The following is a 27,788-nucleotide window of genomic DNA, read 5'->3' on the forward strand; positions in this document are numbered from 1 at the left end:
TGTCCAGATTGCACTTCAACCCAGCCGAATGCAAAACCCGAAACAGTGAACGCAAATTGCGAAGGTGCTCCTCAGTGGAGGCCCCCGTGACAACAATGTCATCCAGATAATGCAGCCGGGAACGGAAGCTGTGAGCTGTTCCAAAAACCGCTGAAAAATGGCCGGCGCGCTAGCGACACCAAATGATAACCACTGGTACTGATACAACCCACAAGGAGTGTTGATGACGAGAAATTCCTTGGAAGAAGCATCCAACGGCAACTGATGGTACGCCTCCAATAAGTCAAGTTTGGAAAAGAACTGGCCCCCAGCGAGCTTGGTAAATAACTCCTCAGGACGGGAAGAGGATAAGTGTCAATGAGGCTCTGAGCGTTGACGGTGGCTTTAAAATCACCACACAATCGCAGACTCCCGTTTGGTTTAGAAACCACCACGATTGGCGATGCCCATTCGCTGGAGGTAACAGGAAGGAGAATCCCTGAAGCTGTTAACCTGTCTATCTCAGCCTTGACAGGTGCACGCAACGCCACCGGAATAGGGCGTGCCTGGAAAAAACTTAGGGCGAGCTGTAGGTTTAAGAGTAATGTGGGCTTCAAAATCCTTGGCACGACCCAGACCAGCAGAGAACACGGACGAAAATTCAGAACACAATCCATCCAGCTGTTGATACGGAATATCCTCAGATATGAGGTGCACATCATCATCAATGGAGAACCCGAACAACTGGAAAGCATCATAACCGAACAGGTTTTCAGTGCCCGCATGATCCACCACATAAAACGTGAGGGGCCTAACAACAGACTTGTCTCCAGTTACGCGAAATCTGAGAACTTATAATAAACAGAAAATTCCTATCATTGGCCAGTTTGATGCTTCCACTGCCTAAGTCTGTTGTTAGGCCCCTCACGTTTTATGTGGTGGATCATGCGGGCACTGAAAACCTGTTCGGTTATGATGCTTTCCAGTTGTTCGGGTTCTCCATTGATGATGATGTGCACCTCATATCTGAGGATATTCCGTATCAACAGCTGGATGGATTGTGTTCTGAATTTTCGTCCGTGTTCTCTGCTGGTCTGGGTCGTGCCAAGGATTTTGAAGCCCACATTACTCTTAAACCTACAGCTCGCCCTAAGTTTTTTCCAGGCACGCCCTATTCCGGTGCGAGAATTAATGAGAGTTACTGCAGAGCCAATGTCCACCTGCATGCGAATGTCTTTATCCAGAACACGAACAGTAACAAACAACTTATTTGTTTGAGAAAGCACACAGTTAACATCCATGTCCGATGCCTCGTCCTCGTCGACAGGAACTTTAGGGGACTGACACACAGAAGCCATGTGGCCTTTTTTCCTACATGAATTACACGTGGCCCAACGTTTTGGACACGCGGCCCTGTCATGCTGTACGAAACAACGTGGACAAGAAGGAAGTGCGGAACGAACCTGCTTCTGTGGTTGCTGTTTTCGCTGTGAGCATTGCGGCCCAACGCGACGTTGTTTACACGAGTGAACCGCCGCCACATCTTTGTTCTCCTGTGAAACAGGCAAATTGTCCATGTCGAAAGTTGACTGTACAGCGCCTACATCACACCACGCGTCTATTTGCGCGCCAGCAGCGTGAGACATTTCAAAGGATTGAGCGATGCTTAGAACTTCCGACAACGACGGGTTTGGCAGTTGTAGGGCACGTTGCCGAACTTCTTTATCAGGAGCAAGCCGTAGAATAGCATCCATGACCATTGAATCATCATAAGACTCATGATGAGTGTCCGTGACAAACTGACTTTTTCTACTCAGACCGTGTAGTTCCGCCGCCCAAGCCCGGTAAGATTGATGGGGCTGTTTACGACACCGGTAGAACGCCACGCGGGCGGCAATGACGTGGGTGTTTTTGCGGTAATAGTTAGACAATAAGTCACACATTTCTTGGAAGGACAGGGATGCAGGTTCCCGCAAAGGGGCTAACTGAGATAGCAGCTGATAGGTCCGTGGGGAAATCCAAGATAGAAATAACGACTTACACATAGGAGCGTCGACAACGCCGAAAGCCAAGAAGTGTTGCCGCAAACGCTTCTCATAATCCTCCCAGTCTTCAGCGGCCTCGTCGTAAGGAGGGAATGGAGGCGGAGAAGAGGAAGACAGACGATGAGTAAGCGACGTCGACAACGCCTGAATAGCAGCCGTCAGCCGTGTTTGTTGTTCAATGAGCGCTTGCATAAGCTGTTCCATGTCTGCCCCGTCACGAACACACAAATCCACAACGCAGTGAAAATATCCCTTCCTCGTCGCCAAAAAGTGTTATAACCTTTAATCACCAATAATTGCGTGGATATTCAAACACACTCACTTAGAAACAATAGCTGGTTACATGATAACAACTCAGTATCTCTCATTCGATCGTCGTGCCGTGACAGGCGGCCGGCGCCGTTCGTAGCTAGGTGGCGCTCCCGCGCTCAGCCGAGTTGCGGAGCGCCTCTATCGCCGTTTGCGCGTACTGTCGTGGCGGCACTGTTAAATGTCGTGGCACTGTCACAACATTATGTAAAACATATTTTTTATGTTTCATGGTTTCAAGACTATTCCCTCTAAACCTAATACGCCAAATTACCTTTCAGGGCATGTTTTACCACATAAAAGTGAAGCAGGGCACAAACAAAAATATATGTATTGCATTATTTTGTCTCCTCTACACATCTTCCAAGTTTCATCATGATCTTTTATTGACAATAGGGAATGTTCCCTTGTCATTATTCCACGGGACTGAAGTAACTGAATCGCATTCACTGTGATATTGCACAGCCTCCAACCCGTCCCCATTCCACTGTTGCTCCCAACCCCTTGTCTATGGTCCTACACAATAGACATAGATGTAAGGCTTGTTCCATACATATTCCCAATGCCCCGCCAAGGGGCATACATATGGACACAGGAGGTCTGACGTGTGTATCACAGCAAAGTAGTGTGTAAACCCATCATGGACGATGCATGCAGACAATTGTAAGGGCAGGACTAGTGACCCAGGTGTTTGCTTGCAGGCGGCAGTATGCCAGGTGGGTCAGTTCTTATGCTGAGATTGACTAACATGCACCTGGCCTTTCACATAATAGCTTGCTCTTGGTTCCACATGCTAGTCTGTATTGTTATTTGCACTGACCATGTCTTGTGCTTTCTTCATGCCAGGCTCTACATGGTGTCCAGACTCTCTCCTCCTCTGTAGATTGACCCACAAGTCAACAAGTCAAGTTTTTTTCCCATCTTCTGGGGTCCAGCACCCAACTTCTGAGCCATGTACCCCCCTATTGTAGTGACATTTGTGCCAACAGGATGGTTTTACAACATTGTTATTCTTGTACAGAAACAAAAGTGGCAATAGAGGACGCCTGTACAAGTGTGACGCTTTTATTTGTTTCATAGTGTTAATTTGTGGCCACAATCAACCTGGCATGCATGCAATGCTGGCAAGAACAGTTGTCCCTCTAGAAGCAGCAACAGCTGCTCAAACAGAATGCATATTTGATCTGCTCTCACGCCATACTGGTGGCACTCAGGTGCCTCCAGAGAAGCCTTCTCGCCTTTTACTCCCGACTCTGTTTGCCAGTTTTGCCAAGTCTGCAGAAATGTGGGAGAATTGCCTTCACCAGTTCTTACTGCACTGCCAGGTGTATTATCAATCCAGCTGATAAGGCCACCAAGTTATTGTCTTTCAGTGCGGGGTAGTACTAAATTGCGCAAAATTTGAATCCCTCTGCTGAAGCTGACAAACTTACCTTTGCAGAATTTTGTCAGTTACTCACACAGTATTGGTGGCACAGTTGCAATTTAACAAGCACCACAAGTGCCCTGGGAAGTTGTGTGCTGTCTGGATCACCAATCTGTAGGCTCTCTTGCCCCCGTGTCAGTTTGAGTGTCCCCAATGTATGCCAAATCACTAATTCGGGATGTGTTTATTTGGTTAGCACCAAAATCTGAGGTACAAATCAGGGCATTGATCTTGTACAACCCTTCATTAGTTGAATTTTCCCAGATTGCTTAATAACATGAACTTACAGCAGCGGTGAGGAACATACTTTCTGACAGTTGGCAGGTGGTGAAGTTAGATAAGCTTGGTAAACAGTGCGCAGTGCCTGGTTGGATTGGCAGGGTGACCTTGCCTTCTGCTGAGCCAACATGTGATGACACCGTTGATGATCTGAGTGCACCGTTCTGTCACTGTGCTGCCTTTCTTCACCTGCTGTGAGTTCGGTAGACCCAAGTAAATCGAGAAGTTGGGATCCTTGCTTGCTTTTTTTTTTGGATCTCTTGACATTGCTTTCCTTCTGTACTCAGTGGACAAGTCAGTGTTCTGCGCAAATTGTCATTTGGTGCATGCTTGACAGGATTGCTTGTATATTGATGCCATGTATGGGGTATACTGAGATGTCAGCCAGCTGGCGTCATTTTGTGGCAGTCAGTGAGCCGCAGGCTGGTTGTTGGAGGCCCCAGTATTTTCCCTGGACTTGGAGACTGTCTCTGGCACCCTACAGGCATCACCCCAGCATATTTTCCTGTCATTGGTTGTGGATGGGCAGCCAATTGAGTTACAGGTCAACATAGGGGCAAAGGTCAGTCTAATTAATTTAGACATGTATGGGCTCTTGGGCTGTTTAATGTTGGAGTGACTTCTACATAAGTGGTATCTTATGGTAAACAACATATCTCATTGTGTTGGCAGTCTTCCATCTCAGCTCATTACAAGAAGGTGGAAAGACAGCTTACGTTGTTAGTGGTAAATTCACCTTTGGCACAAAATATTTCTGGGCTGGACACTTTCTGTTTTTGGGTTCCAGATCATTGAAAAGTCAGTGTAGTGTCCCAGCTGATCCTATTTCAAGGTCTGGACTCTTTATTGAAGTCATATGACCACGTGTTTGAGAATGCCTTGGGTCAGGCAAAAAATTTCGTGGCCCATGTAAGTCATTGGCAATAGCATACTTTTGTCCCCATCACCCCATCCCCTTCACCATCTGCGCTTATCTGCCATCCTCTTACTGGCTGTATTAAAAAGGCCATGAAATTCGTGTGGTCTGTGGACTGTCAGTGGGCTTTTAAGTCTCTTAGGCACTGTTTTTAACCCATTAACCCTGGCCACTGATGTGTCCCAGTACACATCAAAAATCTTTCAACAGCACAATGTAACTGTTCTCAGATGGAAAAGGAGGCACTGGCAATCGTTTTAGAGAGAGAGAGAGAGAGAGAGAGAAAATTTTGTGTTCATCACTGACCGTGAGAACATATTTTGTTATTTTGACCCTGGTTCTAAACTCGTGAGGAGGACTGCCCACTGTTTGCAGAGTTGGACTTCTCAGCAATTATTGCAATGATATTTTTTACTGGTCCATCACGCAGCACGCTAATGCATATGCACTGTCGTGACTGCCAGGGGACCCAATCTGTAGTTCAGTCGACAGGAGGCTCTTGTTTCCAAATTGAACGATACCTTGCAGCAGACATTGCTAAATCTTTTTTGACAGTACTGGAGGTTGTGGCTGCCACAGCTGCTGACACACTTTCTCAGAAAATAAGTTAAGCAATCCAGATGGGATGGCCTGAATGCACTCCTTTGGGAACAGATTTGGCATGACGTATGTTTCTCCTGCTACACAGTTGATTCAATGTTGTCCAGGTGGTCATCGTGCTTGCCATGGAGGAGCAAAGCTGTCGAGTCATCGTCACTCGGTGTTGAATCTCGCATACTTCTGCTGCTGCATGCATCATTGTGGAGTATGTCTTGTGTGAAGGCTGTGTCATGGCAGCACATCTGCTAGCTGATAATTGATTATGGCAGTGAATATCTTATGTGGGCTTCTGTGGCCTGTGGGCAGAACTATGCTGCACCACCACATCAGATTTTCCCTTGGCTTGTCCCAGAGCCTCCTTGGGACAAGCTGCACGTTGTCTTTGCAGGTCTCTTTCTGGAAAGCGTGTTGTTATTAGTAGTAAATGCATTGTCTAATTTCTCGTATGTAACCATCATCTGCCACATCGTGAGCAACTATTTGTATGTTGTTTGTCATTTTTGCCATTGAGGGCTCCTCCTAGACCCTAATTTCTGATGATGGTTGGCAATGTGTGTCACAGGAGTTTGAGAATTTTTGCTTTCACAGTTGTATCCAACATCTGGCTACTGCCCCATTTCATTCAGAAGTAGAATGGTTTGTGCGAACCTTCAAGATCCAAATGCTGAACTCCGTGACTGCCTCGTCCTACAATGATGCACTGTCTCACTTCCTAGCCTCATAGCAGGTGGCGCTGGTTAATGAGTGCAGTCTGGTATAGTGGCCTACCGTATTTCCCTCATGGAGTGCTGTTTGAGCCCAGTTTTTTGCCGGCAACAGGGCTGGCTGCCGAGTGTATTACTGGGCAATAATGGCCGACATGTTCGTGGTGAATATCGGTTGGGAGCTCCTAATCTGTCATTCAAATCAGTTTCATTTGCGACCTGTTGCTCTCTACACCAGCCTTACGATAGGGTCAGATGTGGCATTTTCTTAGTAGGAGGCTTCCAAATGCTGCAGCTTCCACACCTGCTGCCGTCAACACCATGCTCTCCACCAACCTACTGTCACCCACAGAATAGGGCACTTCCAGCAGTTGCTTCTGCGACTCATGATGCTGAGCTCATAGAGATGGAACCTGTACTGTTCTTTCCCTACTGCCTGTGAATGGGTCCTCACCCCCACTTGATCAGGTGGACCTGCTGTTACGCCAGCTTCTGAAATCTTCTGTCATTCCAGTAAAGTCAGGTCATCAGTTCCTACTTTGGTGGTTGACCCACTGCCAGGAAATCTCATGTCCTCTCTGGTTTTGCGACAAAGGTTGTGTGCAGAAACCAGGCCATTGTAGTTCCTATGTGGCCTTTTCTGGGGAATATACATAAGGAAACAGGTGAGATGGCATGGGTCTTGAGACAAAGTAATGCAGGAAGCTGTCGCAGACAGTGAACACAGAATATTGTATAGACAGAACCACTGACACAAGTGTTTTCTTGCAAGCAGTAACAGGCCAGGCCAGTCAGGTTTATGCTGAGGTGGTTAACACAGACCTGGCCTTTTGCATCACACCATGCCCTTGGGTTCATGTGCTAGTTATTCCTGATGTTTGTGTCTTGTGCTTTTCTATGTGCCAGTCTGTATGCAGTGTTCGGATTCTCTGCTCCTCCGTACACTGGTCAACACATCACGTTTTCTTTTTTTTCTTTCCACTTGCAAGATCCAGCTCCCTGACTCCCAGATCACATACCTTCTGTCAGCTAGTGTAGTGACATTTATGCTGACAGGACAGTTTCCCAGCATTGTGACACCTGTACAGATACAAAAACTGGAAATAGCAATTTACTACTCAGTTCTAACCCATAAGCAACAGTGAGACCATCGACAGAATGAGAAGCAGTTCAGACTGTGAACCCCAAATAATCCTCCCCCCTCGCCCCCAAAGTCATCTTCTGAAAATATCCCTCAACACCATAACCATTAGTCTAGGTGACTCCAAAGCCATAAATGATCAGAGGGTAGACTGGTTCATCATTATCATCCCTGTGGATATAGATTTTCTTACCATGCTCCTTGATAGTTGCATAGGGGTTTTGTCATATAAAACTATTTCTAAAGACCACATTTCCTTTTACCCACAGAGAACTGCAGGAGATCATAAACTCTAAACCCCCACAATGTGTGACATATCTCCCCACAGAACAACTTACTCTTTCTGATTTGCACATGTGTGCTTTCTGTCTACTACATGGAATACACAGAAATAGCTATTCTACCTTTCCCTTCTGGAAGGGTACATAGTCTCAGCAGACCATATCTCAGCTCTGATAGACCAGTAGCTCCAATGTATCACCTGGAGTATCCTGTCAAAGACAAAAGCTGCTGCCATGCAGCTTATTGAGAACTGATCCACTTTAGACCTACCGACAAGCAATGATGTCTCCTCTTCTACAGTTTCCACCACTTCCGCACTAAACACTCCCTTCTGTACTGCTTAGGTGTCTGCGGTAAATATACACTCCTGGAAATTGAAATAAGAACACCGTGAATTCATTGTCCCAGGAAGGGGAAACTTTATTGACACATTCCTGGGGTCAGCTACATCACATGATCACACTGATAGAACCACAGGCACATAGACACAGGCAACAGAGCATGCACAATATCGGCACTAGTACAGTGTATATCCACCTTTCGCAGCAATGCAGGCTGCTATTCTCCCATGGAGACGATCGTAGAGATGCTGGATGTAGTCCTGTGGAACGGCTTGCCATGCCATTTCCACCTGGCACCTCAGTTGGACCAGCGTTCGTGCTGGACGTGCAGACTGCGTGAGACGACGCTTCATCCAGTCCCAAACATTCTCAATGGGGGACAGATCCGGAGATCTTGCTGGCCAGGGTAGTTGACTTACACCTTCTAGAGCACGTTGGGTGGCACGGGTTACATGCGGACGTGCATTGTCCTGTTGGAACAGCAAGTTCCCTTGCCGGTCTAGGAATGGTAGAACGATGGGTTCGATGATGGTTTGGATGTACCGTGCACTATTCAGTGTCCCCTCGACGATCACCAGTGGTGTACGGCCAGTGTAGGAGATCGCTTGGCCCTGTGTGCCTCGGTCGTATGCAGTCCTGATTGTGGCGCTCACCTGCACGGCGCCAAACACGCATACGACCATCATTGGCGCCAAGGCAGAAGCGACTCTCATCGCTGAAGACGACACGTCTCCATTCGTCCCTCCATTCACGCCTGTCGCGACACCACTGGAGGCGGGCTGCATGATGTTGGGGCGTGAGCGGAAGACGGCCTAACGGTGTGCGGGACCGTAGCCCAGCTTCATGGAGACGGTTGCGAATGGTCCTCGCCGATACCCCAGGAGCAACAGTGTCCCTAATTTGCTGGGAAGTGGCGGTGCGGTCCCCTACGGCACTGCGTAGGATCCTATGGTCTTGGCGTGCATCCGTGCGTCGCTGCGGTCCGGTCCCAGGTCGGCGGGCACGTGCACCTTCCGCCGACCACTGGCGACAACATCGATGTACTGTGGAGACCTCACGCCCCACGTGTTGAGCAATTCGGCGGTACGTCCACCCGGCCTCCCGCATGCCCACTATACGCCCTCGCTCAAAGTCCGTCAACTGCACATACGGTTCACGTCCACGCTGTCGCGGCATGCTACCAGTGTTAAAGACTGCGATGGAGCTCCGTATGCCACGGCAAACTGGCTGACACTGACGGCGGCGGTGCACAAATGCTGCGCAGCTAGCGCCATTCGACGGCCAACACCGCGGTTCCTGGTGTGTCCGCTGTGCTGTGCGTGTGATCATTGCTTGTACAGCCCTCTCGCAGTGTCCGGAGCAAGTATGGTGGGTCTGACACACCGGTGTCAATGTGTTCTTTTTTCCATTTCCAGGAGTGTATTTGCTCCAACAGCAAATTTTTCAATAGCTATACCACTACTCTCAACCAGCTTTCTTCTCCTGCATCTGGCCCACATGTGGATATCTTGGATTGAATCCGCCCCCTCATTTCAGTCACCATAGCTCTGATTACCAGAAAATTGGAAGCACTTACTTCATTATCCAGTGCCACTCAGGCCTCAAACATCTCATTAGATTACTCCTCCGGAGCTACAACATTCTCAAATCTTGCTCTGAAATAAGGTTATCTCTGTCTAATACCCAGTCACTGAGTATTCTGTACAATGTGACTCAAGCCAGTACCATGTTTCCTATATTTAACATTTGATGAAGTGGGTCAGTCTCAGCACAGTTCTGGCGCAGTAACAATTGCAATATGTGCAATAACAGTTACAATAAGAAAACATAGGCAGTCAAGTGGTATGCAAAAGGAACATAGCAGCAGTTCTTGTTACCCACATCTCATGCAGTTCAGTTTGTGCCGTGTGGCGCAAGGAGCATTGAAATTTGAAAGAGTAGTATCTGATGTCTGACTTGCAAAATACATTGTTGGGTTGGAGATGACCACTACAGTTTAATTGAAAGCACTGGTGAATAGGCTCATAGTGGTTCACCAGGGTGATTGATAAGATTGCAGTTGGGTTGTAGAATGTTGTTGAGTTATATTGGGTATTGGGGAGAGGTATGGTTGTGTTTTGTTCTTGTGGAAGTGGCTGCCTGGCATCATCTTGCATGAAAGATGGTGTGGGAACTGTCATGTGATCAGCAACAACCACCACTTTGATTCCTGGACATGCCATCTGTATGAACTTCTGCTATGTCAGTGTCACTGTCCTCTCTGTCACGGCTGCTGTCAACTTATAATGTGGGGAATGAATACCTGGCTCCAATCTGGCAGGGACCTTAACTCCACCAACTTTTGATAAGAAAGATAACATCCACCTTTACTGAAGCTGTGCTGGTGTTTGCTTGTAGGGTCTGGCTGGTGGCACCTACCATCCTTGTGATGCTGTAGTATTACTCAGGTGTCGTCACTGGAGAAAAAATTTCCAAACCCCCTTTCACCTACTGGGTAGATGAAAGGCCGTCCTAACAGTACATCCACATTACCGTCCCTCACCTGTAATAATTGGCAGGCCCCTGGAGCTCAACTGGGCCAAAATCTAGAAGGCATTACATGCAGCGGGCTGTGTTGTCCAATGCAGATTTCTCTGCTGCAAGAAGTAATCCATTATGTTGAGAAGTTGAAAGTAGTCCTATCACTGCCTCAGGAACAATTCTTGTATATACAAAGGAGCTTATTGGTCCCTGTAGTTTCTTGCAGCTTTGGAAAATAAACTTTCTATGACATAGTAACTGTAGTTATGGAAATGAACGGCATGTGATGTGGGTGTGGATCTGGATACCACTTGCCTATCTAGAATGCTAATATGAGTACTACATGAACACCCTTGCCAGACATTGTATGGAACACTGCACAAATATGTGCACACCACATACTTGACTTATAGCCTGAGACAGAAAATCTCATAAGGTGATGACAGCTGCAGAACTTATGCGGTTATATGGTGTTGCTTGAAACTCATATGTACCATGCTGGGACATGTGAGCTAAGTTTATTTCTTGCAGAAAGACCATCAGACCTAGGTATGTCAGAGCCAACCAGCCTGCTATTGGCATTAGATAGCACAGAACTCACAGCCCTACCAGTATTGTTGTACTTGTGCTGGCTGAAACTGGCAGCTAGTGTCTGGCAATCAAAGGATGATGGGGCACAGATTTGAAATATTTACCATTTTTAGCAATAGTAAGTGGCATCAGCAACAAGCAGACTCATGGCAGTTGCTGAGGTGGTGGTACCCAGAACAATAACCTGGTGTTGATACTTTGTATCTCTGTTGCTGTACATGTTGCAGTAACTGCCCTAAACTGATCCAGTTCTGCTGAGCTGCTCCAGACTCCATTCCCACCGTATTCAACTATGAACCTCAGTACACCTGAATAATTGAAGTCAGGAAATCTTACAATCAAGCATTTTACACCCTGACACATAATTTCTTTATGAAGGTAGTAAACAATGTATTAAAATGTGAATAGGTGTTGTAGCTATCCCCTTTCATTACTACCCATTTCTCTAAGTCAACTAAGTAAACTTTAATTGTGTGCTACACATTATTTATGAAGAATGGTTTAGCTGCCTTTTTAAACAGGTGTATTTTAGTAACCATTTTCATTTCATTTGACAATTTTTATTATATAATTTTATCCCCTGATGAGGGAAGCTGTTTTGTGTTTTTTGTTTGTTTCTCCTGGGAAAATGTGATTAAAAACTGGTTGTTGTTCTGTGATTATGTGTAGAACTATTAGTGAAGGATTTAGTAAGGTTTTCCCTGATATTCAGACAGATTGATGTATGTACTCACTTGGTGCAGTGAGGATGTCCAATCTTTTAAATAGTTCTTTATGATGAGCCCAAATACTACATCCAGTTTTTATTCTTGGGACCTTTTTTCGCAGTTGGAAAACTGTGTCCATGTTTTTTGGCTTCATCCACAGAAAGTAAGCCCATAGCTAAGAATTGAGTGTATGTAGGCAGAGTATGTTGTCACAAGACGTGGAGTGTTACAAACTGACACTAACCCCTAAGAGCATAACATGCTGTGGCATTCTTTTCACAGTATCTTTGTGTGTTCATTCCATGTTAGCTGACAATCAGCATTCATCCCTAAAAACTGGGGCGCCAGGGTTGCACAACGGAAATAGTGTGTGTCAAGTTGAGAATTCGAGCTGGACGTGAAACGTGCTTGGATAGTTGAAGCGGTTAAGGCGACCACCAATGTAAATTGGTAAATCCAGGTTTGAGCCCCAGTCCAGCACAAACTTTCACTTGTCACCACTGAAATATTTCAGTGCCCTAATGCAGCTGACATCAGTATTTTTCTTTTACCATCCCTAAAAACTTTTTGTTTGTTACTTGTATATATATTTCTCATTTATGCTTCATGTGACGGAGTTTTTCACCTCTTTATGCTGAAGTGCATACTATTTGTTTTCTTTATGTTCAAGGTTAAGCTACTACGTACTTCCCATTCATAAACATCCTTGAGGGTTTCATTTGCTTTCTGTAACAGGAGTTCTGGTGTTTTATCAGTGATTATATCGTTGCTGAAATTGGAAAATAGAACTTTTCCTCAATGTTTTTTAATGTCTGGAAAGTCACTGATATAGATTAAGAAGAGAATTGAACCCGATGCACTACACTGAGTAACACCTGTATTTATATGTTTCATGTGTGACAATTGTTTTACTAAAAATTTATCTTCAGCAGGTGTGAAAACTACTTCCAACTTTTGCACCCTGTTTTCTAAATAAGACTGGAATCATCATTTGCTCTTCTTCCTATTCTTAGCACTTCTAGCTTGCTTCATAGTATTTTGTTGTCAAAAATGTCAAAAGCCGTGGACAAGCCCGAGAAAATGCATGTAACACAGTCATCCTGTAATGGCTGATATTGTACTTCTCCCACACTTGAAACTGTGCTGTGCTTCTGTAAAAAGGTTGTATTTATTTGTGTAATTTATTAGTTTCACTTTCTTGATTAATTCAGTTATGATGGCTGGAACTTTAATAGTGGTAACTGTTTATTACAACTTATAAAAAACAGATACAGTTTTCAAAGTTTTACTGTCAAAGTATTCACCTGTTGCCAGAAATATGAAAGTCATAGGATACTCTTAGTAGCCCTAGTCTGTTGCCTGATGAATCTCTGTAACAGTTCTGAACTGAGTGCCGTGAAAGGCTTCCTTCAGTTTAGGGATCATGCTGAATTCACAAGGGCTGAAGTCCAGGGAGTATGACAAATCAGTCACAGTTGTGCTATATATGCCCGAGCATTGTCCTGCAAAATGATATTCAAATGTCACCGCTTCTTAATGTAAGCTGGTTGCAGGCTGTGTTCCAAAATTGAACAGCTTGGAGAGAAAAGCAGCTAGTTGTGGAAATGTCTTCTCAAAAATTGATTTAAATAATGTGCAGACTCTAGAGACCTTAGCGTCTAAATTGTTTTCCACGTACATTTCATCCCAGGTTTGATTTGCCAATGCTCTATAACAAATGCATATCTTATGTACCAAAAAAATACTTCTATAGGCTTGCAGTTTTGTAAACTTTACCAAGCTTATCTTTAGCTTCATTATCTTGCATTAATGATCCAAAATGCCAAGATCTATTATAAATGCTTTACAATTTTTCCTGTCAGTATCTGTAAGTAAATGGTCTAAAATTGAAGCTGACACCCTCACAGCAGTGTTTATCATTTGTGCCAAGCCAAAAGTATTCAGACTGTTTAGGAAGTTATTACTAGTTTTATCCTCAACACCTGTGTTAATATGCTTGCATTCCCTGGTGTGGTATGAATTAGCTTCGAGAGGTATAATGTGATTCAATTTGAATGGCAACAAACAGGCTCAGCAGCTGTCATCACTGTAGGAGCTTTCCTTTCTTGTATTTTGTGCTCTGAACATGGTATTCTGTATGTATTAGCATATATTGATGCAGTGTTCCCAACATGACCACAAAGGGGTGAAACACACACCACTCATATTGGACTTCAAGACATGTGAGTGGTGTCAAGACTCTACAGTCACAGCTGCATGTAATTCATTGGAGTTGGTGATTGCTATGCGAACTAAAAGGAGACAACAAGTTACCTTTTCTTTACTATAGCTGCTTGACACAGCCGATGTGCTTCCTCGGCATCCCTAGATGGCCAGACATGATGTACATACACAATATATACTGCTGAAGTTTATTATTTACAGATGATGTCATTTCATCTACTTTATACAGACCCTTATATCTTGTGATGAATTTCTGTATCTTGAACTTATCAAATATATTTACTAGTGTCACCCATAGGCAAGTGTGAAATTTTGATAGTGTGAGCTTACCCCACATTGTTCCCACCCTTTGCTCTAAAGCCTTAATGTTTGCCTTCTTGGTCAATCTTTGAACTGCTCTTATTCTTTTTGCAAAATTATAAGCAGGTGGAATGCCTTCTCCTGAGGATGGTAGCACTGGCTCAAAAGACGAGAGCATTTTTTGCATGGATGAAATATATTCCCCTGGAGGTGGTTTGTCATAGTCAGAAAATGAGGGTATTTGTTGCCTGTGCACTACTTCATAAAGTGAGTCCTGTCCTTTCTTGAACTTTGGATTTAATGTTGTTACAATATATGGCAACAACTTGCACGAATAATTATGGTAGTTGTTTACTTAGTGACTTAACATTCTGCCTATCATTCCACGAACCCACTTGGCTCTTCCGTTCCCTGCTGGAGCTCACTAGTGCATAATTTCTGGATTGTAGGAGTCAGCACAATTGCTTCATAAATACTGACAATAAGTTAGATCCTTGACCTGTTATAGGTGACTCAAGTGTACCAAATTTAAACAGCCAGTTGATAACTATCATAAGCTACTGCGAGAAATGGTCAGTAATTGTAAGGACACAGCGATTTCGTGATGGTGTTCACTCAGAAGGCATTATTGTATCTGAACCAATCATCTTGAACCTTAGAAAAGGTGTTCACTCGAGCTGGGCCCTGCTCTTTGCATACAAGGCAATCAGTTCCTTTGTATTGCTCCAGTTTTTGTTTATGGATACTTCAACAGTGATGTTCCACAATCCACTGGTCCATAACATTCTACCGTCCATGCCCCACCAGTATCGCCCCATGGGGCTGCCTCAAAACTTTATTGCACAAACTGGCTGGCATGACAGTACATTGACTGTTCCAGATGTTTATACGGATCATTCCCCACCTTAAAAAGCTTACTGTATATGTAGCATCATAATTAGGTGATGCCATAGGTTACACTTAATGTCTCTAATATCTCTCTTTCCATTGTAGCATAATTATTTTGGGTTCTTTCATCAACTTGGAGCCATCAGCAGTTGGGTGCACCATTCTGTCCACTCAGGTTTTTGACTCAAGATGCATTCTAGGATGTGATTGCTGGTATCAGATTTTGGTACTCTAGTTACGATCAAGTCCTTCAATACTCAGGGCTTCTTCTTACTCCAAGGTTCGGTAGAACTCACCCCCCCCCCCCTGCCCCCTTTTTAAGAAGATAGGTGAAGGATATCACTATTCCCACAAATACAGGCACTGATTTCCGATAGAAGTTTGCCACTGCTAAGAAGAATTGCAATTATTTTTCTATAATAGAGGTAGCACACTGATGTTTCATGTATGGATATCACCACAAGCCAGGATTCCATTTGCACACTACCTTGGCCAGTAATACAGGTATGACCTAAATAGTGGACTTGAAGTAGCACAAAATGGCATTTTTCCCTATTCGTTGTCAAGCACACTATTTTCAGTTAACTCATCATATTTTGTGATTGCATCACATATTCTCAACGTCATTCAAAAACATAATGATTTCATCCAAGTACACAATATGCTGCCTTGATTTTAGCATCTTGGAATCCCATCCAGCTGATGCAGAGGTGTCAATGGTATGTTCTTTAATCCAAATGGTATTTTGTGGTTCTGTTGATGCCACTAGGGAACAGTAAACAAGGACTGGAGTCAATCCTCTTGTGATACTTCTAACTAATGGAATCCACCTCTCAAGGCCATCATAAACTAGTAGCACTGGCCAGCTTCCATCTGCACTTGAGAGGCCCCAAAGTGTTGGTATTCTCTTCTGTGACTACATAATTGAGCTGTTGGTCTAATAATTCTTCCATTGCTGGCTGGAGGAAGTGCAGAATCGGATACTATCTCTGGTACGCTGATAATTTATTTCCAGTGGGAATCTGTTGTGGCATACCTGGATTGGCTGTTAATGGTATGGGAGGGTTATATAATGCCTCTAATAACTTCATCATTTCTTGCCCATCAGTGACTCTTATATGGAACACTTTTTCTTTCCATGCTTCTCAATTGGCAGTTGTCCTGGCTCAGGGTTCCATGATACATTCCTCTGTCCACTACCTCCTGTTTGCTGTCAATACATCATGTTGTGGTTTCTCCTTTGTTGTGCTAAGTTTAGCTGTGCTAACAAACGCCACAAGGCTTTTTTATTAGTTGCTATTTGTTCACAGTAAAAATTCGCAGTGGTCTAGGAATGGCTATTTCATATTTATTCCAGTTACAGACCACAATATCTTACATAAAATTACTAATTACACTCTATGATGATACTCTTCAGATCTGAGTATTAAAATTTTTTTGTCCTCATGTCTGAAGATGGTCGTTATAGACATAATAAACAATGTGGTGTAAAATGTGGTCTATAACTGGAATAAATGCAAAAAGAACAAACATATCCCTTATTTGCACATACAATATCCCCTGGTGCCTAAACCAGCGAGACCAAACTCCTTATTTCCAGGTTAACTATTCACCACACAAAATGTATGAGGATGAATCAAATATAAATAAAGAGTTTTTGTTTTGTGTGCCATACTGTAAATGGAGAATTGTGCAATCTTTCTTTATTGTTGCTTTCATTTTCAAAGATTATTCTCCACAGCAAGAACATTGTCTTGTTTCTTTAGTCAGAGTTGTAATGTCAGAGCAGGAGCTACCATCATCTGTTGTACAATGAACTATAATCAAGTTTCACACAGTAGAGGATGTTAAACCATTCAAAATTTTGAAAAGGCCTGCAACACAGTTCAGACTCAAATGTATGCATGGCACAAACAGTTTTTATGAGGCCCAGCAATAGTTGAGAATGCAGTTTACCACCATCAGAGGACCATCATGACTGAAGAGATTATTCACATTGTTAGACAGCTTGTTGAATATGATCACCGAATAACAGCTGCTGAAATTGCTACTGTGGGTTGGCGTAAGCTACGGTAGTGGTCAGTCAAACATTCCTGACAACCTCGGATTTTGGAAAATGTCCACAAGCTGAGTGCCTTGTCTTCTCACAACAGAGCACAAATTTCATCATCTCGAAGTATACAAATGGCCACTGACATGCTACCAAACCGAACAGCACTGGACTGTGAACTGCAATGAAAAGTGGTTACATGTACCTGTCAAAGCTAGAAACTTTCTGTCCACAGGACCACATTAGAATGTCCTGCCTACAGTCTGAACTTATCACCCTGCGATTTTCATTTGTGTGGACCACTAAAGTAAGCAGTTGGAGGACACAGATTTGCCGGCCGCGGTGGTCTCACGGTTCTAGGCGCGCAGTCCGGAACCGTGCGACTGCTACGGTCGCAGGTTCGAATCCTGCCTCGGGCATGGATGTGTGTGATGTCCTTAGGTTAGTTAGGTTTAAGTAGTTCTGAGTTCTAGGGGACTGATGACCACAGCAGTTGAGTCCCATAGTGCTCGGAGCCATTTTTGACACAGATTTGACAATGACAGTGCTGTCAAAGCATTCGTGCACAACTATCTGCTGTTACTGCCACATTCATTTCATGAAAACAGGTTCAAGAAACTGCCTATCTGCTTAGAAAAATTCCTGTGTATATCTGATTCAACCACGTATTAACTGAGAACTCAGCTCTGAAATTCATTCACACTACCTCCAGTATACCTTGTGATATCCTATCATGTGAGGGGACTATAAAGGATTATGCACATGGTCTAATTGGTTTTCACTGGTGTAGGGATTTACTGTGTGTTGGTTTGGTGCTTTCAACAGTGTACCAATGCAGAAAAATATTACCAACACAGAAAAATATCCCATCTTATCTTCCCTGTATGCCATTTTAGATTGAATTTAATATGTTGTGTAACTAGGAAATCTCAAGCTCAAAAATGTAGCTACTGGCAATTAGGGAAGTGCTTTCATCCAAGCCTGCAGAGTGCACATTCCTACCCAGAATGTAACCCATTCTGAACAAAGAAAATTCACTTGACTTTCTACTGCTCCACGTAAGTTTTTATGTGACAAATGTATCCCCTCTCCAAGTACCATCTGACATATTGCAGACACCAGAATCCACTGTCTAGCTGCCCCCCTCAATTCACCAATCACACAGTAACCTAACCTTGAGTCTGCATATGGATTTCTCATGTTTACATTTCCAGAGAATGCCATGCTGTGTCTTCCGTGTTCCTGTTTCTGTTTGACAATGGAATGTTAGTGTGAAACCCTCCTCATGTTCTACTGCCTTGCCTTTGTGAAGATTGCCTATGGCATTTTCTCTTCCAGTACCTCAACTACTGCTACATTGAGAATCTCTGCAGTCACATTGAGTGTGACCGGACCACCCAAACTGGTAACTTGTCTTATATATACTGAATATTCCCCTCCTTTCGTACAGGCGTTTTTACCACAATAATATCTTCCAAGGCTGTCACAGTCATACAACATTCACAGAGGATTTCCACTGGCAAGCTCCATAAGAACATGTTCAGTGCCATCTGTTCTGCATCGTGAATGAGGGTCCTTTATGAACTATTACTGTCCATTAGCTCATAAATATTAATATTCAAGTTCCTGATTCTCTCCACAAGTTCATCTGTTGTTTCCTACACCTTTGGATAATGCCAGTAAGCTGCTGGTAATAATACCTCACTGTATTTTCCCCTAAGAGGGTTCCAACAGAATATTCAATAGAGCCTTCAAAGTACAAGCTTCTCATAACTTCTAATAAATCATTACAAATGTCCTTTCGTGTCCTGCTAGTCACAGAAAACCCACACTGAGTAATGGCTCCTAGTCCCAGCTGTTCAAAGTTGTGGTTGTTTGTAAGGTTACAAGGAATGCTATCACATCCTCCTCTGATTTACCAGAGAGGGAGTAATTAATCTGGGAGCACTGGAACCTAAGGCAGGTGAGGAAACACAGGAGGGAGGGGGGGAACTCCCACACTTCACTCTTGACTTGATCTTTCTAACTCTTAATGTGTAGCAAGATTATCTGCTCACAACTGTGCATCCTCTGCCAATAAATGTTGAACTATGTTGTGGGTAGTCACCATCTCACCTGCAGTACCCAACGGCATTCTTGCCATGGGAAACTATTTTGGAAAGGGAAACAGGTACACACGAAAGCCTGAACAAAGAAAATAAGGAATCCACAAGTGGTTACAATATGCCTAAGGTACCACTTACTCATTAGAATGCAGTGAAGTCTAGTGCTTGGTTGCTGCTGAAGAAACTGCCTTCCTGTTATCAAATTTTGTTCTATGGTGACCAGGCACAGGCCAGCCATTGACGTGACTGTCAACAGGCTGACACTGCTGACATCCAAACTCTGACACCACTTGTGACAGCAACACATGGATATTGGTCACTGTGCCTCCAGGTATCACTACTGGTGAAGATAGCCAATAAAAGTCTGATGCCTGGCTGGCCTTTTAGCTACCCAGTATAAAAATGGGTTCATTAGATTATTCTCTGTTGGCACCACCAGTGTAGTGCTACAGCATTGGGAAGGGTGTTAAAGTGCTCTCAGACAGAGCCTGCAGCTAGTCAAACTTCATCTTAACATATTTGATACATTTATAATCAGAAGCTGATGGAGCTAAGGTCCCTGCCTAGTTGAAGTCAGTTACTCCTTCAGTTGTCAGCAGAGGTGGCCTAGTTACCAGCCATTCGCTGATGCAAGTGGGCGCCTGGCAGCCACTTCATTGTCCGTAATTGAGTGAAAGCTTGTTTCTTCCTGTGTGATATTGCTCAGCATTGGGAGGTGTGAAACTGTCATCTAGGCAGAAGCACACCAAATAAAATGTGCACTGCTTGTGAGTTGAACATTCATTAGGTGCATGTGGGAAATATTGAGGCAGCCAGTTGAACAGTACAGATGAAGCAGCTAAGGCCAATGCTGTCATTCTCAGAGTATATACATCAGCTACCCATGAAGTTCCAATTAGACTCTGAAATAAATTATGGCAGCTTTTCACTTTTACACCTGGTGTGTTTACGTAAGTGAACTAAGCAAAGTGGTCCTGAGACACTTTGAAGTGCTGTTGTGATGTAATATATCATCGCAATATCAGCTGCAGACAGCAGTTTGCATATCTGCTGCTCAAGTGGAATGCCGGCGCTTCTGACTCTTGGAGGTTTTGGTTTGAACATCCATCTACTGAAATACTTATCCATTACACACAGGTTGCCAATCATAGTTGCTTTCGCTCTGAGACATATACACAACTGGCCATTAAAATTTCTACACCAAGAAGAAATGCAGATGATAAATGGGTATTCATTGGACAAATATATTATACTAGAACTGACATGTGATTACATTTTCACGCAATTTGGGTACATAGATCATGAGAAATCAGTACCCAGAACAACCACCTCTGGCCGTAATAACGGCCTTGATACGCCTGGGTATTGAGTCAAACAGAGCTTGGATGGTGTGTTCAGGTACAGCTGCCCATGCAGCTTCAACACGATACCACAGTTCATCAAGAGTAGTGACTGGCGTATTATGACGAACCAATTGCTCGGCTGCCATTGACCAGACATTTTCAATTGGTGAGAGATCTGGAGAATGTGCTGGCCAGGGCAGCAGTCGAACATTTTCTGTATCCAGAAAGGCCTGTACAGGACCTGCAACATGCAGTAGTGCATTATCCTGCTGAAATGTAGGGTTTCACAGGGATCGAATGAAGGGTAGAGCCACGGGTCATAACACATCTGAAATGTAACGTACACTGTTCAAAGTGCCGTCAATGCGAACAAGAGGTGACTGAGACGTGTAACCAATGGCACCCCATACCATCACGCTGGGTGATACACCAGTATGGCGATGACGAATACACGCTTCCAATGTGCGTTCACCGTGGTGTCGCCAAACACCGATGCGACCATCATGATGCTGTAAACAGAACCTGAATTCATCTGAAAAAATGACGTTTTGCCATTCATGCTCCTAGGTTCATCGTTGAGTACACCCTCGCAGGCGCTCCTGTCTGTGATGCAGTGTCAAGGGTAACCGCAGCCATGGTCTCCGAGTTGATAGTGCATGCTGCTGCAAATGTCGTCAAACTGTTCGTGCAGATGGTTGTTGTCGTGCAAACATCTCCATCTGTTCACTCAGGGATTGAGACGTGGCTGCACGATCTGTTACAGCTGTGCGGATAAGATGCCTGTCATCTCGCCTGCTAGTGATACGAGGCCGTTGGGATCCAGCAAGGCGTTCCATATTACCCTCCTGAACCCACCGATTCTATACTTCATAGTCATTGGATCTTGACCAATGCGAGCAGCAATGTCGCGATACGATAAACCGCAATCACGACAGGCTACAATCCGACCTTTATCAAAGTCGGGAACATCATGGTACGCATTTCTCCTCCTTACATGAGTCATCACAACAACATTTCACCAGGCAACCCCTGTCAACTGCTGTTTGTGTATGAGAAATCGGTTGGAAACTTTCCTCAAGTCAGCACATTGTAGGTGTTGCCACTGGCGCCAACCTTGTGTGAATGCTTTGAAAAGCTAATGATTTGCATATCACAGCATCTTCTTCCTGTCGGTTAAATTTCGCATCTGTAGCACGTCATCTTCGTGGTGTAGCAATTTTAATGGTCAGTAGTGTATAAACTTGTGATACTTTTTCTGGCAACTGTGTGGGTAAGTAAGTTGAAAGCGTAAAAGGGAGAACTGAACCTTGAGGCAGTTCATGCATGTGGCAAAAGTAAACTTGGGACAGGCAGGTTCTTATGCTGAATTTTTTACCTGTTGTTGTTCTGAAAGTTGGGACAGGGGTGTTTTCTATGAATTCAACATTAACTGCTGCACACTTATTTGATGACATTGGTGAAGAGACCAGTTCATGACTGAGAGACTAGGCTTTCTCACTGAAATGGGTTAAGTTGATACTCTTGAAAGTTTCCACACGTTTATATTTCCTGGCATGGTCCAGCATTTCAGAAGTTCCGAGGCTGTTTCATGGGAATTGTTGTCTTTAAATTTATCAGCTAATCTACTTGTCTCTTTGTTCCATCCTGATTATTAATCTTTGTAGACTGTTCATTGAATATTTCTCGTGGCTGCTGCTTTATTTAGGCCAAAAAATCTACAGTTCTCTAGAACTTTCATATGGTCTCATTATGCCTGCATAGTGAACAATGGTATCCTAATCCCTCCCCTCCCTCTCTTTAACATACTTCATGTTTTTTTTTTAATTTAATCTTATTTTGCTTTTATTAATTTTATCATTTATTCTTCTCCTCCAAAAATGGCTCTCCTTTCTTTCACCCCCGCCCCCCCCCCCCTCCCCCCTCTATTTTTTCTTGGTGTTTTCTGTCTTCCCCATTTCCTTTGTGTTTGTTATTGTGCTTTATTTGCATTATTCTGTGCACTTACCACTTTGTTCTCTTCTAATCAATCTTGTTTTCTGTCTCCCCCCATTTCCTTTGTGTCTAGTGTTGTGCTTTATTTGCATTATTCTGCCCACTTATCACTTTCTTCTCTTCTTCTAATCGATCTTTACTTCTTATTCTATTATTCTTTTCTGTCATCACTGAAGTGAAGATGTCACATCACTTACTAACATTTCATTGCTGACCTCCTACTTCCCCCATGCATTTTCCTTAATCATTGCCTGCATTTCGTCTCGTGAGCCCCCATTTTTTATTTTTAGTTTGTGCATTTTTCTTGGAGCTACACTCACATATAAACATCTCTTTGTATGAATAAATGTTTCTCTGTGTGCATGACTACGAGGATAATACACTTGTGGTATGTATGGAAAAACAAGAAAAAACTGATCGTAGGAAAGGCAGTTGTCACTGAGATTCATTGAAAGAATCTTCAGGAAGTGTAGTCCACCCAAAAAGGAGGTAGCTTACAAAACCCTCATTCAAGTGATACTTGAGTATTACTTCTCTATCTGGGACCATTAAAAGGTAGTATTGATAGTGGAATGAAAGAAGAGACAAAGAAGAACAGTGCATTTAATCCCAAGTTTGTGTAAGAAGCATGAAAGTGTCAGAGAGATGCTTATACAGCTCCATTGCCAGATGCCACAAGGGTACTGTTGTGCCTCATAGTGTAGTTTACTGTTGAAATTCTGAATGCATGCATTCCTAGAAAGTCAACCAATAACTACTTCTTCGTACATATATGTCTTGAAAAGACCAGGAAGGTAATGTTGAATAGAAATATGAACTCACGCGGTGGGTTACCGAGGGGGGGGGGGGGCGGGGAGTGACAGTGGTATATGAAGTAGCCTATCCACATACTCAAGTACTTACACAATTTTCATTTAATGACTCTCATGAGTGCCTTCTGCCCTCCAGGAATTCTTGAAAGTGCATTTGCTATTTCTTCTGTCTACTTTTTGATTAATATTTTACTCTGTTTTGTTTACTACCGTATTCACTAATTTCTGAATTGCAGTTCACTCACAGAAGAATCAATGCCTTCCGTAAATTCACTTTTGAGTATTTTAATTTCGTTCATTCTCACCTGGTGCTATTTTGAATCCTAAGTAATTTTCAAGGCTCTAAGACCCTCTTTTAAAGATTTATTGGTTGCTTTCAAGAAATCTAGGCCTGTTTTCATTTACTTTTTTTAATGGTTCCAACTTTGTTTTTAAGAGACAGTATTTACAGTATATCTTATTTATGATTTCAGGATGTCAGTTTTTGTTTCTATTGCCTTCAGGAGCTGTTGAAATAAGTCTTGTACGTACAACAGTTTTTGGTAGACACACCATGATAAGATATCTGATAATTTTGACAGCCATCATGTGCACCAGTATCGTCCTCTTCCTTTTTTTCACTTCTTCTTGTCCCAGTATTGGTTCCTGATCTGACATTCATTTGATGTCCTTGATCTATATTTTCCATAATTACTGCTTTCTGTTTCACAGTTTTCTTATCCTATGTATCCATTTTGATTTTCTGCTGATAGTACAATAGCTTGCATAGATACTTGCTCTGAATTTCGACATTTCTTTTCAAATCACTCTGTTACCTAATACATGAGATTTCATTATGTATTGGCTTCTCAGATAACAAATAACTCAATTCTGTTCTATATCAGTCCTAATAACTGAACAGCAGATTTTTTAATGTATAAAAATAGTGATAAGTTCACAAATACTATAATTTATTTCTAACCATGAGTTTTTCCTGTCAACATTTGTTTCTGTCTCAGTAACATTTTTCTCTCCATGCGACTGACAGTGCAGTCATAACTTGGTAACTTGATTTTGTATGTTACATTCATGTTTTCAACTCAGCAAAATAACATTGATGGAAAGAATAGTTTTAGTGATACTTTTTTCATTTGAAGCTTAGATATTCCTGTTAAAATTTCCATCCAGTTGTATAGTTTTGTAGCTAAATCCATATCCATGCTGTGTTTATATTACTACCATTTTTCAGTTTTCAGTTCTGAATGAGGTGGAAACATTCTATTTTGCTTTCAGAAATGGATTACCTGAAAATCCAAATAAAGAGCTCTCATTAATCAACTCTCCCGACTACACATTCCTTGATGGAAGAACAACTCCACTGGGTGTAAGGCAGAAGAAGCGACTACTTAAACAACGTGAATATGCGGTCAGTAAAAGTATAAACTTAAGTCTATTTTAGAGAACTTGTTTCCATCCTCACAGTCCAGAAACAGAGTTTTTACGACAAGGAAATCTGAGTATCAGGTCTGGCAAAAGAAGCACCTTGACTTCTCTTATTTTTCTGAATGTGTTTGATACTCTTGTGGATGCTGTTATTTTTGTAAAAAGGCAATCTATTCACACTAGAAATGGAGTTCATTCCCAGGAAGTGATACATATGCAAGATACTATTCGGAAACGGCGCATGCTATCTTGAGTCTGTTGTTGTTGTGGTGGTCTTCAGTCCAGAGAATGGTTTGATGCAGCTCTCCATGCTGCTCTATCCTGTGCAAGCTTCTTCATCTCCCAGTACCTACTGCAACCTACATCCTTATGAATATTCTTAGTGTATTCATCTGTTGGTCTCCCTCTACGATTTTTACCCTCCACGCTGCCCTCTAATACTAAATTTGTGATCCCTTGATGCCTCAGAACATGTCCTACCAATTGATCCCTTCTTCTAATCAAATTGTGTCACAAACTCCTCTTCTCCCCAATCCTATTCAGTACCTCCTCATTAGTTATGTGATCTACCCATCTAATCTTCAGTATTCTTCTGTAGCACCACATTTCGAAAGCTTCTATTCTCTTCTTGTCCAAACTATTTATCGTCCATGTTTCACTTCCATACGTGGCTACACTCCATACAAATACTTTCGGAAACAACTTCCTGACACTTAAATCTATACTTGATGTTATCAAATTTCTCTTCTTCAGAAACGCTTTCCTTACCATTATCAGTGTACATTTTATATCCTCTCTACTTCGACCATCATCAGTTAGTTTGCTCCCCAAATAGCAAAACTCCTTTACTACTTTAAGTGTCTCATTTCCTAATCTAATTCCCGCAGCATCACCCAACTTAATTCGACTACATTCCATTATCCTCGTTTTGCTTTTGTTGATGTTCATCTTATATCCTCCTTTCAAGACACTGTCCATTCCGTTCTACTGCTCTTCCAAGTCCTTTGCTGTCTCTGACAGAATTACAATGTCATCGGTGAACCTCAAAGTTTTTATTTCTTCCGCATGGATTTTAATACCTACTCCAAATTTTTCTTTTGTTTCCTTTACTGCTTGCTCAATATACAGATTGAATAACATTGGGGAGAGGCTACAACCCTGTCTCACTCCCTTCCCAACCACTGCTTCCCTTTCATGCCCCTCAAGTCTTATAACTGCCATTTGGTTTCTATACAAATTGTAAATAGCCTTTCGCTCCCTTCATTTTACCCCTGCCACCTTCAGAATTTGAAAGAGGGTATTCCAGTCAACATTGTCAAAAGCTTTCTCTAAGTCTACAAATGCTAGAAACGTAGGTTTGCCTTTCCTTAATCTATCTTCTAAGATAAGTCGTAGAGTCAGTATTGCCTCACGTGTTCTAATATTTCTACGAAATCTAAACTGATCTTCCCTGAGGTCGGTTTCTACCAGTTTTTCCATTCCTCTGTAAAGAATTCGTGTTAGTATTTTGCAGCTGTGACTTATTAAACTAATAGTTCAGTAATTTTCACAACTGTCAACACCTGCTTTCTTTGGGATTGGAATTATTATATTCTTTTTTCGCTTGTCTCATACATCTTGCTCACCGGATGGTAGAGTTTTGTCAGGACTGGCTCTCCCAATGCTGTCAGTAGTTCTAATGGAATGTTGTCTACTCCCGAGGCCTTGTTTCGACTCAGGTCTTTCAGTGCTCTGTCAAACTCTTCACGCAGTATCATATATCCCATTTCATCTTCATCTACATCCTCTTCCATTTCCATAATATTGTCCTCAAGTACATCGCCCTTGTATAGACCCTCTATATACTCCTTCCACCTTTCTGCTTTCCCTCTTTGGTTAGAACTGGGTTTCCATCTGAGCTCTTGATATTCATACAAGTGGTTCTCTTTTCTCCAAAGGTCTCTTTAATTTTCCTGTAGGCAGTATCTATCTTACCCCTAGTGAGATAAGCCTCTACATCCTTACATTTGTCCTCTAGCCATCCCTGCTTAGCCATTTTGCACTTCCTAGCCATTTTGCACTTCCTGTCAATCTCATTTGTGAGATGTTTGTATTCCTTTTTGCCTGCTTCATTTACTGAATTTTTTATATTTTCTCCTTTCATCAATTAAATTCAATATTTCTTCTGTTACCCAAGGATTTCTACTAGCCCTTATCTTTTTACCTACTTGATCCTCTGCTGCCTTCACTACTTCATCCCTCAAAGCTACCCATTCTTCTTCTACTGTGTTTCTTTCCCCCATTCCTGTAAATTGTTCCCTTATGCTCTCCCTGAAACTCTGTACAACCTCTGGTTTAGTCAGTTTATCCAGGTCTCATCTCCTTAAATTCCCACCTTTTTGCAGTTTCTTCAGTTTTAATCTACAGTTCCTAACCAATAGATTGTGGTCAGAGTCCACATCTGCCCCTGGAAATGTCTTAAGTCGGTATTCCCATGTAAAGTCCAGTCCAAGCTGTATCAAAGTTTTTTATGTTACAAATAGAGTCCAATAATACTGTAGCCAGTACAATGACTTTTATGGCATGCAATTCACAGCTCACATCATAACATACAGAGAAGAGTGTGAGACTAACCCTGTGGTGGTTTATATGATGGAGTCTGGCATGATTCCATCAGAGGCCACAACTGAGGATCATTTCTATCTGAGTAATGGCACTAGAGTGGTCAGTAGTCATGTTGTACCAGTTAATCGGTTTCCATGGTGAAGTTGGGTAGCATCACTAAACCCCCCCCCCCCCTCCTCCCCCACTGTTTCCCTTCACCCATGTGGTGT

General features: G+C 42.9%; 1 protein-coding gene across 1 annotated transcript in view; it reads left to right on the forward strand.

Moving 5' to 3' along the window:
- Positions 1 to 27,788, forward strand: part of LOC126251798 (39S ribosomal protein L52, mitochondrial) — a 50,644-nt gene that overhangs the window by 11,062 nt on the left and 11,794 nt on the right. Inside the window, exon 3 of the mRNA XM_049952433.1 lies at positions 24,826 to 24,958. Within this exon, the coding sequence (XP_049808390.1) occupies positions 24,826 to 24,958 (133 nt within the window). The remainder of the gene's footprint in view (positions 1 to 24,825; positions 24,959 to 27,788) is intronic.

Source organism: Schistocerca nitens, chromosome 4 (assembly GCF_023898315.1).
Source record: "Schistocerca nitens isolate TAMUIC-IGC-003100 chromosome 4, iqSchNite1.1, whole genome shotgun sequence".
NCBI lineage: Eukaryota > Metazoa > Arthropoda > Insecta > Orthoptera > Acrididae > Schistocerca > Schistocerca nitens.